At 34.0% G+C, this 17,244-nt stretch overlaps 1 protein-coding gene across 6 annotated transcripts in view; it reads left to right on the forward strand.

Moving 5' to 3' along the window:
• Window positions 1–17,244, forward strand: part of rhobtb1 (Rho related BTB domain containing 1) — a 48,225-nt gene that overhangs the window by 17,393 nt on the left and 13,588 nt on the right. For 5 of the 6 annotated variants that reach the window (XM_039771348.1, XM_039771335.1, XM_039771321.1 and 2 more), the window contains 5 exons: window positions 1,921–2,123; window positions 2,374–2,477; window positions 7,538–7,723; window positions 13,661–14,625; window positions 17,082–17,200. In XM_039771348.1, coding sequence (XP_039627282.1) covers window positions 1,932–2,123; window positions 2,374–2,477; window positions 7,538–7,723; window positions 13,661–14,625; window positions 17,082–17,200 — 1,566 coding nt within the window. In that variant the 5' untranslated portion in view covers window positions 1,921–1,931. Of the gene's footprint in view, window positions 1–1,920; window positions 2,124–2,373; window positions 2,478–6,881; window positions 6,926–7,537; window positions 7,724–13,660; window positions 14,626–17,081; window positions 17,201–17,244 lie in introns of those variants that run through there. The other variant, XM_039771354.1, reaches the window with a different exon arrangement.

Consider the following 17,244-nt stretch of genomic DNA (forward strand, 5'->3'; position numbering starts at 1 on the left):
TTCAATAACTATTCGTTTGTTACTGGGCTGACATCTATGAATGGTAACTGGGGGTTTATAACTTGAACTTTTGAAGGTGCAATGAATACGAACCCGAATGGGTGCCGAAAGCAAAAAATGCTGCAGTGTGCCAAAACTATATGTACAGATAACCAACGCCTTTGCATACAATAATGCATGCTGGAGTAAAAACCTCATTATTTTAATCGCGAAGAAATAAAAAGGCAGAGGTGACACTCAGTTCACTCCCGCTTCCCTCTAAATACAGTTTTTAAATGATCTCCGGCGCACGTGCGCTTAACGTTTTTTTCCAGTAAGTGCTTACCAGCGGTCGCCAGCCGAATGTAATTACAGTCCGCAAAGTTAAGCCCATTGTCCCAGGGATAAGGGCCAACTTAAGCGCGCATTGTGTTAACAGACCTGTCGAGGGGAGAAAATGCACGGTATTATTTTACCTCATGTCATATTTCATGATTTGCCCTCGATGCCGCTAGTCTGAATAGGTGGAAGAACGCCTTCTGACAATACGATAGCTGACAGTTACACGGGACGCGGTAACATGAACCTCGGGGTTTAGTTCCAGCAAATGCAATACTGAGCACGTACTATATAAACCTTCGACTGTATCTCACATGGTAGCTGGTACCCATTAGCGCCACAGCTTGAAGTCTTGCTAATAAAATGAATGTCCCTACCTCAAGACAGCAGGATCGCATGGCTTGATGCGCACTTGTCTCAAAGAATATTTCCCGTCATGTCGTCAGAGACGTAGGTCCGAGTGTTACATTCGGTTCACTCAATCTGCAATGTGCAGTCGAGTTAATGTGCTGGCGCAGTATCCGTTTCTTATTGAAGAACAATGCATAAAATGATAATTGGTTATTTATCTTTGACGATGTTTTCTAAATCTGTGTGTGCATAATAAGTGTGTATTTATGTTTTGATGAAGCCGCGGGTAGTTTTACATCTATTCTTCGTATATAAAACCTTCACCAGCACCACAAAAGACGTGGTGATTAGTGTGGCATTTAGTTTCCTTGGCGTATTGTGAGACACTAAAGACTGACATTCAACGAGGGTATGTTGATATTTATTGCTTTTAGTTCCCACACTGTTTTGATGTTTCTGGAAAACTTAAAACTGCTAAAGTTCTCTGGAGTGTTTTTGAATGTTTGGATAATACGAGAGTTCTTTGGAGACAAATTGTTATAAAAGAGTAAGGTGTGCTAATAGAACCCATCGAGGAGTATTAGGTATTCCATTCAGTTGTTTGTTGGAGAAATTCTGTACTTCTTTAAAATATAGGTTAAACCTTTTGTAGGCTCAGTGTCATGTATTAATAATACAGTTCACCTTCATTTGATAAGAACGGACGAGCAGACAGCGCGTGCCTTTTTTCTTTCTTGTCTTTATTTGAACAACTCAGGAATTTAGGTGCCTGGATTAACCCAGAAATGGTTTGTTTTAATTATATGTCCATGACAAACACACACAAAGTGCCAGTTTTGTTTTGCACACAGGTGCGTGATGCATAATGTTTTTCACTCGACTACTTTATGACTTTCTGAGCATTTTAGGTAAGTAGAAGTTTGATCTCCAAATAGCTCTTTACCAAGATATGTAAATGTCTTGATGTTCCAATGAACTTTGTTTTGTGTATTTGTGCATCAACATTAAAAAAAAGCTTATTCATTAACCTAGAGGTGAATTAGGATGTTCGTTCCTGCCTGCCATAGAAGGAATGAACCAGACATTTGCTCCTGGATATACCTGGACAAAACTACCAAAGAAACTAGCTTATGTTTACAGGGCAGAAGAGGGCAAAGTAGAAAGTCATGCCAGCTGGTTTGGGGATAAACAACCTTACTATAAAAACAGAGAAATACTCAAACTATATCTTATTATTGTCTGTTTTAATAGGGAACACTTAAATGGACAGTAGCATGGACTACGAAAGACCAAATGTAGAAACAATCAAGTGTGTGGTGGTGGGAGACAATGCTGTGGGAAAGACACGTCTCATTTGTGCTAGAGCCTGTAACACAACCCTAACACAGTACCAGCTACTGGCAACGCATGTTCCCACAGTGTGGGCCATTGATCAGTACCGAGTGTGCCAAGAGGTAAATATTTTCATTTTCTATATTTTTGTTTTTAGAACTAATAACTGTGGCAGTGTGAATGTTGACCAATCTTTGATATCCTGTGAAAGAAAAGCATATGCATATGCTTTTTGCATTGTATCTAACTGTATTTTTTTAAGGTAAACAACTTACTCAGTTATGTTTTTTATGTGTATTTGTTTTGTTCCAGATAAACTTGTATTAGTGATCAACTCAATAGTATTACTCCTCCATCTTTTTTATTTACTAGGTACTGGAACGTTCTCGTGATGTAGTGGATGAAGTGAGTGTATCCTTAAGACTCTGGGACACATTTGGAGATCACCATAAGGACAGGCGCTTTGCATATGGAAGGTAAAAATCCTAAGTTGAGTAAAATGCATATGATGTTAACAAAATTTCAGAAATTTACAATTATTTTATCCATAGAGAATCCTTACATTTATTTCTAGTAAACAGAAAAATGTAACAAACTGAGAAGTATGATTTGGTGAAAGCTGTACTGGTGTGTATTTTAATATGAATAACACAAAATGATCATATAACCTCTGACCAATGCTGTATTGTTCATTTTCTTATCTAAGCATTTCTTTTAAGACTTTTTAAATTTGTGTATGTTTTAAATAAGATGTGTTCATTTTTCACCATTTTAAAAAATAGTACAGTTGAAAAGAAACCAACCAGTGAAACAAATACAGTTTTCAACATTAACCAAGTCTATTAATTATTTTTTTTTTTCACAATATAGTTTTAAACAGAATACTTTGTGATTTATGATATTTAATGTGGTGTCCAATTTATAAGTCTTCTTTTAATGAAACAGAAGAAACAATAACATTTAATTATGATAAAGTTAAAATTAAATGGATTTCAGTCATTTTAAATCTTTGTGTCTCTTAACACATTTTTATGCAAATGGCAAAACAGTGGTTTCTTTAATATGAAGTTCAGTTGTTGTGACAGCACAGCGGAAAGAGTATATTTCTTTTTCATGTTGTTCTTTTGTGTTGTGAAAATGAAAGACTGTTTTTTGTTCTAATAAAACAAGCTTGGTTCACTAGAAAAAAACTATGTGAAGAAACATTAAATACACGTAATGGAAGCAATACTACATCTTACTCTGGAATTACAATTCATCTTATCACTGTTATTTCTGATTCTCCAAATAATAACTCTATTATGTGTTGCCAGGTAAAATGCCCAAAGCTGGTTTAAAAAATACATGTCTGAATTTTAATGTTGGAATTCTGAGTAAAACTAATGCATTGTGTTAGTTAAATTATACTATTTAGAGACAGATGGATTTCTGCTTTTGATTTATAAATCCTGTGACATTTTGAGTGACCTCCTATGGTTCACGTTCTTGGTGAGGCTCAACAGAATCTCTGGCTCCTTCAAAGTTTTTTCTCCTTAGCGGAAACATTTTAAAAACAGTGATGTTAATACACCTTAATGGACAGGCTGATCAAAAGACAAGCAGACATCTTTAAACATTGGTTGACTGTAATCTTGTCTCAAGAGACTGCCCAAATTTAGAAACTGAAAGAAAGGACTTCAGTTGAAAATGCATGCTCTAACCTTTTAAATTCATGTGCTTCTGAACATAGTAATTGTCTTATAAAATTCAACACCATCTAAATTAACTTGATTGTGCATTGGATATCCCCTACTTATTTATTTATTTATTTATTTATGTCATTGGCTTTAAATCATGTTTTATAAGACATTACATCTACTATTTGGACTTTTACTGTCAAAAAGTTCTGTGACAATGTATAATTGTTTAAACTGCCAATTTTGGTATTTAAATATAACACTGTAAATCATTATTGTTTAGTGAAACTAAGGCTTTGTTTACTGTCGTATCTCTCAAACTAAATTGCCAATAAGAGGATTCAAGCATATGACTGTAGTTTAGAGTTTTATTGGAAGCTTGCCTGAAAAGCATAGATATTAATATCCAAGCTGCTGAACCCATGCCCAGACTGCAGCAAGTAAAATGTGTGTCGAAAGATCTGAAGGGAATTAACTGCCCTCAAGGAAAGGCACTGTCAAATGCAACCTACAGTTCATCCATTGAAATGGTTAGGAATAAACTATAGATGGCTGTGTCATTTCTTTACAGTGACTCAGATTTGGAGGCAAGATATGTTTCACTTAATCTTAATTTCTAATTAATAACCTTCAGCTAGTATTTATGCATCAGGGCTTTTCACCAAATGGTCATATGTTCAAAAACAGAAGCAGTCAAGCACAAGTATCTGCACAGACTGCTTTGTAAATCCCAAGTGAAAAGCCACTAGACAACTCTTTGTATTCATTTCTCAGGATAGAAATAGGTCAGTTATAAGGAATCAAAACAGGAAGCAGGGGTGTTTAAGAGTTTTCCCTTTGGTAATGCATATATTTTCAACTCCACTAAATTCAGCACAGTGTTGCCAAGGGACAGAGCCTATCCTGACTGTACCAAGCACAAGGCAGGAACAAAACCTAAACAGGACAATAGTCCATAGCAATGAACATTTTCTCACATACCCAAGTACTGTCAATTAAAAAAAAACAACATAAGTACTTCTTAGAATTTTATAAGAAAAGTGGTGTACCCAGATACAAATACACACAGAGAGAAGTGATGGTGACTAGACTAGGATCCAATCTCAGTCTCCAGGAGATCCAAGGCAACAGCAGTGTTAACCAATGTATCTCAGTGCTTCAGTGTTATTTGTGTTGGTAAGGTTGTACAGAACAAACTTTAGGTTTGCTGAGTTTTAAACATTGCGTACATATAACTATTCATATTATTAACTGTTCAGTAAAATATTTAATTAACAGTATACACTTAATTATCCAAATTCAATTAAGACTTGACTAACTGAAAATATGTATTTAATTGATAGATCCAGGAGGTTGTGTGGTGATATACAAGGTTTTTTGCATTCTAGTTACTTTATCATTTATTGTCAAGTAGAAGTGTGGTGCAGTGTAACACTGAATTTGCAGAATGCAGAAGTATTTAGCAAAATAGTAATATTAGTCATATTAGTAGTATTGCCAACTACTAGACAATAACTTTTATATCATGTGGCTCTGTTCCAATTATTCATTTTCATATTTTGGAATTTCAGATATTTTTCTATAGGTAAAATGAAATTCTTTTACAGATAAATGTAATTAGTCGATTAGGGGAAACAATAATGCAAATTATATCTAGCCAGTGCTGTTTAATTTAGATTGGAGTTTCCATTTTATATTGTTAAGACAAGTATATGTGAAAAACTTGCAGAGTACAAACATTATTTTTATGTTCGTCATATCATGAAAATATCTTCAATGAAGTCTGTGTTGAAGTCTACATTTCCTTTATGAAAATGTAACTTTACTTGAAGTGTTTAGATGTCTAGGTTTATATATAATAATTATTTTTTGTGGTGTCAAATTTACATTAAATACAATCAAAAATGATTTTTTCCCATTTTTTTTCTTGGTATTGCTGGGAACCAAAGTCTCTCCAAACTGCAACAGGTATATATGACAGAAACCACAACTTTACAGGAAATCATGACTGCAGGAAACACTCATGTATAAATGTACAGTTACTCACATCAAGCCAGTTTATGGTGTTCAATTATCCTGGCAACTTGACTTTGTAGCATGAGTGGATGCCAGAGTCCCTAAATGAAACCTCTGTGAAAATGAGAAGCTGCTGCAGATTCCATGCAGGGCATTCCTTTTCTTTATACGAGATAGAAGGATGCAGCTTTCTGGATTTTAATATCAAAATATTATATTTTGTTAAATAAAATACTGTGCACTAAGCAGACACAATAGAAAGGAAACAGCAAAAAAAATCTTATCGTCAAAAAATAGAGAAAAAGCCCTGAAACTGTGATATGTAATGTTTTCTCATTTTATCTCCAAGTTGACATCATAGTGTTTGACCTGTCATCTAAAATATCGTTCTCAAACCCAATCAATTCAATTCAGAGTCATGATAAATCAGAGCCCATCCTGACTGTATTGGGTGCAAGCAGAAATAAGCTGTGGACAGGAGTCCAGGCCATCATAGAGCCCACTCATACACATATGACACATACTCGGGCTTTATAAAAATGTGTATATGTTTTATAGATTGTACTTGCCATCTGCACTTAAGAGTACAAATACAACCAAATGTCGTATCTTCTATATTTTTCTTTACTGTAGCTAGTGTAAAATATGTGATCCCTTTCTTTAAATGTATGTTGTTGTAGTATTTGTTAATGCTTCTTTCTTACATCTTTGGGATTCATGTACTATGTTATGTGGTTTTATCACAATAGTTTTAAGGGACTGGTTTTGGATCCTAGCCTTTTCACTCTGTGTGACATTTACACATTCTTCCAATGTCTGCATGTGGATTCTCTGGACTCTCTGGTTTTTCCTCCCGTGTTCGTGTTAAGTCACAGCATTCCATTAGCTCCCTATGAATGAATGTGCTTTGTGATCAATGGGCTTAATGCCAGGAGTAGGTTCAAGCCTTGCACCCATGGCTATATATCCATGGATCATTATAATTTGTGAAAGTAGTTGCAAATTTATTGAGAAAAGTAAAAGAGCAGTAGTCGTAAAAATCTTGAGTGATTGCTGACATGGATAACCTACTAATAATGAAGTAGATAAACAGAGACATTCTAATACATGGTATACCTCAGTGTAATTTTCTTTTTCCCTGCTGGTTTAAAAAACATAGTATTGTACTGTACTTGTTTTTATTTATAGGGTTCCTATGAACTATATACAGGACAAGGCAAATGACAGAAACTGTAAGTTCTTTAGTCATGGTAACTCATGACTTGTGCTTAATGCATTTTTAGTCGGTCTGCAGATTAAAAATATTCATGTGTGGACTGGTAGTCTAACTTGTTTGCTTGCAGTAAGAGCTGATGGTGCACGATTCTTTTGTTACACAGATAACCAAGTGACCATACTTTGGTTTGTTCATGTATTTATTTTATTTGTGTGTTGAGCAGCTGAGCATACTCAATGTACTAACCTTACTCTAAAAGTTTTTGTTATGCCAGTGGTATGTTAGTATGCATGCATGCAAAGCAATTGTTTCAGTGGAGTCTGAAAAATATTGTGAAGGTATACACAGTAATTAGTATAACGTGTGATTTAATATAGGGTAATAAATGAGGCAGTTGGTCTCAGATCCTTAATAATAAATGCGCAGGCCTCAATATGGGCTGGCATTTAAAGTGTGAATTATGTTATGCATGACTTCAAAGCAGATACCATTGATGCTACCTTAAATGCAGCTTTAAAGTCTGTGATGTACAATAATTTATGTCCATTCTTCAGCATGCAGTGTAAAGCATTATTGGTTACTGCAGTGTTATTTTTAAGTAGAGTCTTTTTGTTTATTTCTCTTTCAGATCTGATGTTGTAGTGTTGTGTTTTTCTATTGCAAACCCTAATTCTTTAAATCATGTGAAGACCATGTGGCACCAAGAAATCAAGCACTTTTGTCCTAGGACTCCAGTTATTCTAGTTGGATGCCAATTAGACCTGCGTTATGCTGATTTGGAAGCAGTCAATCGAGCAAGGCGTCCATTAGCAAGGTGAGATTCACCCATTACCTTAGTTCTCCATCACGACATAGTCAGATTGTAGTTGGTGAAGAATTACAACTTCTAAAATGAAAGTGCTTCTTGGATCTGGGACAGATTTCATCCATTTTATTGATGATGTCTAGACGTTTACATGCCATAAAACAAATGTTACTGATCACCTAACATGAAATGCTTACTGATTTTAATTATCAAATCATCTATTTGTTCCATTGCTTATCTGTTAGAAATAGAATAGAAAAGGTTGTTTTTACACTGGTAAATGTTTCAATATTTTGGACGACCCTTGATTTTCATCACTGAGAGCTGCTAAGGTTAACAACTTGATGAAGCAGGTTTAGTAATTTTGTTTCCTCGTGCTGATTTAGTTTTTAATTTAGTTTATTTTAAGGTGCTAATGTTACTGTGCTCCTGAAAGGTAACAATCTTTGTAAAAATAAAAATGAATTTGTCATCGGGGTCTGGTCTCACCTCACACTCAGGTCTGATGGGATAGTCACAGAGTTTCCACATCCCTGAACTGGATAAGTGGCTCAGAAAATTGATGGGTGGGTTTATTTTATGCCTATAGAAATAACGCTACATTGATTAAGTCACGCATCATCTGTAAATTTGTATATGCAACTAAGGTTGGGAGCATGCGCTATGCAACTAAAAATGACATTAATTACTGATGCAGCAGAGAGAAACTGTTATCTCATTTTTGGGGCTTTTACATTATAGCCAGTAGTCCAATGAAATGAATGTGCATGTCCTACCACCTGTTTTTTTCTTTGTGCTTATTGTTTATTTACTATTGTATTTGAATTTAATCAGATTAAAAAGTAAAAATGAATTTTATTAAATGAGTGTCTATGAGTTGTGAAACTGGCAAAGTAAACTCTAACATTGCGTAAGCTAAAAATATGTTCCAATAATTTATGTAATTTCTTATTAAAGCGTTCTCATCTTATTGAGCGGTTAGAGGTGTAATCAGATGTTCTTCCCATAAGTTAATTTTTATGAAATTATTGAAGTGTTCTTTAATTATATACTGCTGGGTCTTTAAAGAATCCTGTGTTCTCAAGTAAATTAAACTTGACAGCTGTTCTAAACATTATCCTGATGTATTAATTGCTTGTCCACAACCCTTAAATATTCTGAAAGTCGCTGATATGGTATGGAATGACAAAAATCACAAGCTTACTGTTGTTATTAAACTTAAGTACTTGGATAAAATTGTTATTTTCTTCAAATTTATTGTCCTAAATAAAGAGCTTCAAACTTAATGAAAATTTGTGGATGATGAATACAGTTTTGATGATTTTTAAATAAAACTCTTTGGATTGAGATATTACAGATATACAGTTGTTTACATAAAATACAAAACATGCAGGCAACATTTTTTTTTGACCAGAGATTCTGTTACTTTTGACAGTCCTTTTTATAAATTCTCAAAACATTATCTAAGGACTGCAGTGGGCTGGCGCCCTGCCCGGGGTTTGTTCCTGCCTTGCGCCCTGTGCTGGCTGGGATTGGCTCCAGCAGGAAAATAACTGATCTAAGGATGATGGACTATTTCTCCTACCTGGAGATATTTTTTTCTTTACAACCCAGTATAGGCCCAGGTAATTGTTACTTAGAATTGGATTTAGTAGGTTTGAGAATGCTATGTTATGTCAGTCAGTCATTGTCCAATTCACTATCTATATATATAATCGACAAAGTCGGCCAACCATGGGAAGCACGACCATGGGGTACCTTCGACGGAGCCCTGTCCTCCAACTCTAACCCTTCTCCCGCGCCCACCCTCGCTCTCGAGGCATGCGCACTGCCTGCTCATGTGCCCGCCCACAGCACCTCACCAAACACATGTTTACACGCTGCATACATCGATTCCCATCCGTGACAAACATGCTTCTTCTTAGATGGTCCTGCAAGCACAGCAAAAAAATTTTGTCTACAAAACCCTGATTCATACCATAGGAGCTAGGGGAGACATTCCTACAACCGTAGCATCTACAAGAATAGCTGCAACATTGTTACCGAGTGGACGTACTGCACATTCCATTTTTAAAATACCGTTGAAGCTAACTACTACTTCCACAACATTTTCTAATTTTCTTGGGAAGAACATATGCAGGGTTCCACAGATCTAAAAAATATTTTCTTCTAGTTTTTCAGTAATGAAAAAATGCATTTTTGCTTATGGACTATAAATCCTAATATTATTCTTTTAATTGTTTATATAAATACATTTTGAATATTTATGGCCTGTGTAATATGACAGGGATGTTGTATTGAATATTTATTATATTATTGTATTGTTATTTTGCAATACTTCCTAAGACACCAGGGGATGAAGGCTTGTTTATTGACAATAGTAAGGCTTAGTTTCTGTATATAGTATATCTGTATATATTACAATTTCTACACACATTTTTTTCCACATTTCACTAATAAATAGTCTGTTTAGATCTTTTAAGTTTCTTCCAATGTAGTAGAACACTTGCCAGTTACCTCCCTATATTTCAATAAGGAAACATAACAGATGTTGTCATTTTTTGTCTCTAGTTAAAAACAGCTGTGCTTCTGCTGCAGTTTTTAATACTGATGATTATAGCTTCTTTATTTTATACAAGATAGAAGTAAAGCTTATTGGTCTGTAGCCTTTTTTCTTACTTGATGTTTACCCTGTTACTGTATATAACTGTGAATAATAGCTCCCAGTTTTTAACACCAGTAGACAATTTTTACCAGATTTAATACTAATTGTACAGTATATTACTTTCTGCAACCCCAAACTAAATAAAGCTGGCATGTGCAGAAAACTAGCAGAGCATCTGTAATTCACACCCCATTAGATTGGAAATGTGAAACTTAACCAATTGAGTTCTTATTGTTATGTATGATTTTTTTGGCTAATTAAAGTCAGCAGTTATCTGATTGATGTTTACGGAATTTCTGCACTTATAATTTGTGATGCAATTTGAGCTTTATAATGAATATTTGTACAAGTTGTAAATTATTCAACATTAAGATGTAAAAATTATCTTTAAAATGTTAAAGATATCACAACTTAACTTGAGTGAATGAAAACAAGCTTGAAATGTTAATGATTTGCACAACAAATGTCATTTTACTAATACTTGGTATAATTAAATGTTTTATGCTTAATCTAACAAACTGAGCAATATGAATTACAATTAATAGCATGCTGATAAGTATGTAAATAATATACAATTTAGGGAATGAAAACATCCTGATCAGTATGTGGTACGGCTGATAAATGCTATCCATCAAATTTTAGAGACTTCTTAGCCAATTACAGGGAACTGGGCTCTTCTCCATTTTAACGGATGCCGGGTGGGATCCAGCCCTGAACTAAACAATGCATACACTTACTCTCTTTTCATCTCTGTTATTCTTTCTCAGTTATAATAGGCCAATTTGGATACAAAAGTAAGTGAAACAAATAGCTTAGAATATGGGAAGAATCCATCTGGTAAGAAGGTGGATTCCCTGGTTCTTTGGGGTAGCAGCATACCTCTAATAGCTCATATAAAATATAGTATAAGATCATTTAAATTTTTTTATTGGTAAGAAACAATTCATAACATATAAATCCTCTCAATTAATATGTTATCTCTGTTTTCTGAGTTATGTTAAATGTTTGTTTGCAGTTGCCTGAATTGAGAATAATGGTGATTGAACTGTGTGAATGAGCTTCTCATAAGAATACACAGATTTAACTCATAATGCTGGAGGCATAATACAGTAGCACTACCCACTGCACCAATATGCTACTCACTTATAAGTGTAAATAAGAAATATATAATACCACAACACCTATTAACAGTCTACACTTGTTATAAAACACAAGCATTTTTAACTTGATAGAAAACAGTTGAACATTGGCATTAACATTATTTCAAGAGTTTTAAGATTTTTAATAATTTATTATTGTTAGTAGAATACTGAACCCTTACAACATTTTCAGGTCCTGATTCAATGCTGTGCCTTCCGGGTCATTTTTGATCAAATTTTGACACTCCCTTTTAGGTGCCCAGGACATCAAATTTTTCACCACAGTTCTGTTTTATTTTGCTTGATCGTTTTAACTTGTAGTATCAATGATGCTAATTTTAGAGCAAATAACATTTAGGATGTTTTTATAGGTTGCGTAGAAGCAAAGTACCTTAAATCCAGCAGAAAATCCATTAAAGTCAATAGTGCCACAAATCGAAACATAGGACAAGGCTGTGATCAAAATGTGTAGCAACTGTACAAAAATATATTTGGAATATGTTTTACTTTTTGTAAAGTTAGATCACTTTACACTTCTGTGCAGAAAATATGACATTTAGGATGTCTGTATGTGTTGGGAATAAACAAAGCACTCTAAATGAAGAGTAAAATGTACTACAGTATAAGTCAAAACTGACCCGAAGGACACTACGTTGTTTAAAATCTGTAGCAAAGTAACATTTTTTAGAAGCTGTACAAACTATGGGATTCTCAACTCTTTTTTTTTTTACTTTTCATTAAATTGTAGGAAAAGTCACAAGGTTTTGTTCTGAACAAATGAAATTTAGGGTGGTTTTACTGGTTTTAGACCCAAAGATGTTTATAGACGTTTAGTACTTTATTTGTAATGGACACCTAAACTGTAGTGTGACCATTTGCTTTTTTATTTTTTAAATACGCTTTGCCAGCAGTAATTAACCTTGGTCGAAAGAACTTTCATATTGTAATTCTACTCCAGTATATTTTTAATAAAGCTACACCTAAAAATAGCTCTCCTAAAACAATCAGGTGTACTGTGTTGAAAATAATTTGAAGGTCATAGACTTCATACTTATTTTATGTTTACTTTAGTAAAGAAACTTTGTTACATTTTAACTTTAGCAAGTTTTTTTAGTAGAAAACCAAGCCTATTTTGTTTTATTGTTCTGTCACAAGAGCAACACAATTTTTATAGTTTAACTAACATAACCTGAAAAGGAAATCTGTTACAGATGTATTATGTAGGAATATTAAAAGCGGCTGTAATATTGAGAAAGTATGGCATGTTGTATGGAAATCTAAACCTAAATCTTGTTCTTTAAGTAATGTAAAACAATGACGCGTATGAGTATACAGAACGTAAGTCACATAACCTCTGTATAGAATGTGTTGTCCATAATTAAAGTTTCAAACATGGTTTACACAAGTTAACACAGTATGAGAAATTCATCTAAAAATTTAAGACAGGGGTAAATCACTATTTTTAATTCTTTGTAGAATTTTCTGCCCTTTTGAATGTTAGTGTCCTTATTGACATTAATGTTTTAAAGTACATAGACCTAAGTTTGATTAGAATTCATGATCCACTTACTAATCCTGTTTACGTATCTTAGGATTGGGGGAACTATTGCTTATCCCCAGAAGCATTAGGCATAAAATGAGGGCCAATTTTGGGCAGAATGTCAGTTCATTACACCTGTCATAACTGCATTGTGTATATGGCAAGAAAGAAGACGAATATACAGCTGTTTTTAAAAGGCTAGTGATGAAGTGATAATCTAGGTTCCAAAACAATTATATATTATGGGACAGCATATCGACTCATAAATGTATGGGAAGAAACACTGAAACTCTGCATCCTTCAGTTTGTACGTTTTCAGCCCACACGAAACACTATTGGAACTCCACACAACATAAATTAACATGTCTGATTGCTTTCTGAAATTCTTCTTCGCAGTACAGGCACTATTTTTGTGATCTTCCAGCCCACCGCGACTATGAATTGGATTAGAAGGGGTTGAGAATGTTATGTACTGTAAAGTGTCACAAGATTTTTTTTTTAATAAAAAAATTAACACTGGTGTATTTTATGTTTATACTGTATGTTCCACTTATGATGCATGATTTATCACATTATTTACTCATTTATTTTCTGTTTTACAGGCCAATAAAACCTGGTGATATTTTGCCACCAGAAAGGGGTAGAGAAGTTGCCAAAGAGCTTGGAGTTCCTTACTATGAGACCAGTGTATTTGACCAGTTTGGCATTAAGGATGTATTTGATAATGCAATAAGAGCAGCCCTTATTTCTAGAAGGCACTTGCAATTCTGGAAGTCCCATTTAAAGAGAGTGCAGAAACCCCTACTTCAAGCTCCTTTCCTGCCACCTAAAGCACCTCCTCCACTGATAAAGATACCAGAGGGCCCTGCTGTAAATTCAGAGTGCCCAGTTCATTTGTTGGAGAATGCATTATGTGCAGATGTTCTGTTTATTTTTCAGGATAATGAGCGTGTTTTCGCTCACAAGATTTACTTGTCTACCTCATCATCAAAGTTTTATGACCTGTTTTTAATGGAAGTTTCTGATGAATTTCTGTTTTTAACTGCAAAAACTGAGAAAGAGAAACCTAGTCGCGATTTTCTTATGAGAACTTTAAGCCTTGACACTGAAGAAGACATTAACTTGCCTACACATTCAACATGTTCTCTAAGAGCTTCTAAAAGTGATGGTACTTTAAAAATGGTGGACAGTGATACTGAAAAACAGAAACCCAAGCTTTTTTTGTCATCCTGGTGTAAAGCCTTTGTTAGCATTCATAAAGAAACTGTTATCAGCCCTAAAACCTGTTGCACATTTGAAGTAACTGTAGTGAATATGGATTATTCAATTCAAAGTGGACCTTTCAAGGCAGTGCTGCGTTTTCTCTACACTGGTCAGCTTGATGAAAATGAGAAAGACTTGATGAAAATTGCTCAAATAGCTGAAGTGCTTGAAGTTTTTGACCTACGGATGATGGTTGAAAATATTATGAATAAAGAAGCATTTATGAATCAGGAAATTACAAAAGCTTTCCATGTTAGGAAAGCAAACAGAATTAAGGAATGCTTGGCAAAAAGCACCTTCTCAGGTATGATGAATGTTCAAATAATGAGAAATGTATTGACTTTTAATGTAAATTAATCGCAATATTATTAACTTTGTTTAACACTGCTTTAGAATCTCTTCTTTCCCTTTATGTTAAAAAATGATAATACTCTTGAAAGGATTCCTTACTTATTTTCATGCCATAGCTCTAAACAATGTGTACCTCATTCAAAGTTGATAAATGGTCTTAAAGTGATCTGCCATACCTTGGTACGCTGCAGCCCCTGAAGTTTGGTCAATTCACTGGCATTCACTCTTCTGCCATCCTTAAACATCTTTTCTTTGACATTGAAATTTAATGTTTAACAAAATTCTTATTTTTATATTTCTAGTGTATTTGTTTGTTTTTGAAGAAGGATTAAGAACTAAATTATTTACTGCCACTTCTTCTACCAAATACCCTTTCATTATTATTAGAAGATATGCTAAGCAAACCATTTACTTTTGCCTTTTGATAACAGTAGTACCTGCCTTTTGCATATGTGTAAGTTATCCAATGTTATATTCCATATTTAAATTCTGTTATCACAGCTTTACTTAGCTTGTGGTGGGAGGGATCTTTCCAATGATAAGACATATTGTGGTTTATAAGCTATGTTTATAAACCACATCAGTGTTATCTGTCTAATGCATGGGCTGTATTTAAAAGTGAATAACTAAAAATATAACAATAGTTTAAAGTAACAACATTTGTTCACTAAGAATCCACCAGTGTTCAGTGAAGACACCTCAGTGACACTGCTCTTGAGATGCCCTATGAAAATCTGTTTAGTTGCCAAATATACTCATCTACACTGGAACGGTTTACCTAAAGTAGTCTACCATTGTATAGCTAGAGGAAAACATAAAATCCTAAGATGAATGTGTATTTCAATTAAAAAAATATTTTATATAGTGTCTTTTTAAACTGGAAAATGCTAAAGAGTTTAAATATTTAAATGTTTATATAACATTTTTCATAATGCTCTTTAGTGCAAATCACAGTGCAAAATAGAATTACAGAAACAACACTGGAAAAGTAATTAATTGCATGAACTTAATAATTCAGAAAAATAGTGGGTGAAATTGGATGGCTTGTTTATTGCTATGTGTTAAGACAAACATGTACAGTTCACCAAGGTCACACACATTTACAAATGGATCAGTTCTTCAACAAATAATAATTTCAGTTGAATGCAAAACTTCTGAAAATAGGTCTGTCATTAGTGAAGACACATGCACTCCATTGCAGACGAAGTACCACTAATACTGAAAATAACAAGTAACTAGGGAAGACTTAAACTTTGGAACAGTGCTGAACAATACGTACAATTAAACAAAACTTTTAAAACAACAGAGTAAACAGGAAATGGCATAATCGGGTGAAACTGTCAGTCACCTTCTTTCAAGCTACATGTTCTTTGGAACTTTGACTTGAAAATGGGTTTCCATTTAATTGTAACATGAATATGAGTTGTGATAGGCAATCAGTCATTGCTTTCTTTCCCCAGTCAGACATTTTTTATTATGTTAACACATAAATAGAGTTATACTTTTCAGCTGTGTTTTTAATGATTGGAACAAGATTCATTACTTTTTATTAAATTTAAATTTCAATAATAAATATAAGTAAATTCTCTGAAGGTTTAGATATGTCATTTTTATCTGGTAAACAGCAGGCTTGGCAGGAAAATATATTAAAAACATTTTTACTTTTGGAGTCAAAAAACAGCAAATGGAAAAGCAGAGAGATATTATGGGGTGTAAGGAGACTACAAAACCAAACTCTTATTAAACACATTTTCCTCCATTAGCATTTTCATTGCTTGATTTATGGTTTATATCCTCCAAGTGCTTGTGGCAATATTTTAATTTGGGTATTATTTATTTTTATCATCGGCCGCTGTAGCTGTTTCTATTAAAAAAGTTTAGTTTAGTTTAATTGGTTAGCCTATCTGTAACTGTGAAAATACAAATGCCAGGATAACCTAGGCACATTAGACGTTTCTGTTTCAATGTAAAACGTACAGCTATAGTGTAAAGAATTTTAAGATGCTGTAATTTAAGATTGTTGTGTCTTTAGCTTACTGGTTACAGTGTGTTTTATTGTATTTTAGCAAGTGGATAACATTTGGTGTAAATGCCATAACTTGTTTGTTTAAGCTGATTGAATATAATTATACTTCTGTCAGATTGACTCCGATCTTGACTTATGTGGTCTAGCAAGCAAAATATCTCTACATGTCAGTAGATGAAGCCTCACTTAAATCTGTGGTCAACAAATTAGCTGTTATCATGTTTAGGAAAAAAAATATGCCAACTGTTCAGCCACCTGCTGTCTTTAAATATTTCTACTTTTACTGTTGGAAGCAAAGAAAATAGACCTATTTTTGTTAGCTTTTAAATTAGCAATGATGCTTCAGTAATCATTAACATAGTTGTGCAATGTTTCTGTGACAGATGTGACATTCAGACTGGATGATGGGAGTATAAATGCTCATAAGCCTTTGTTGATCTCCAGCTGTGACTGGATGGCTGCTTTGTTTGGTGGATCATTTGTTGAAAGCATAAATGAAGAGGTAAGTGTTTGAAATGCAGAAAAGCAAATCTTTGTCATATTCAC

Source organism: Polypterus senegalus, chromosome 1 (genome assembly GCF_016835505.1).
Source record: "Polypterus senegalus isolate Bchr_013 chromosome 1, ASM1683550v1, whole genome shotgun sequence".
Classification (NCBI taxonomy): Eukaryota; Metazoa; Chordata; class Cladistia; order Polypteriformes; family Polypteridae; genus Polypterus; species Polypterus senegalus.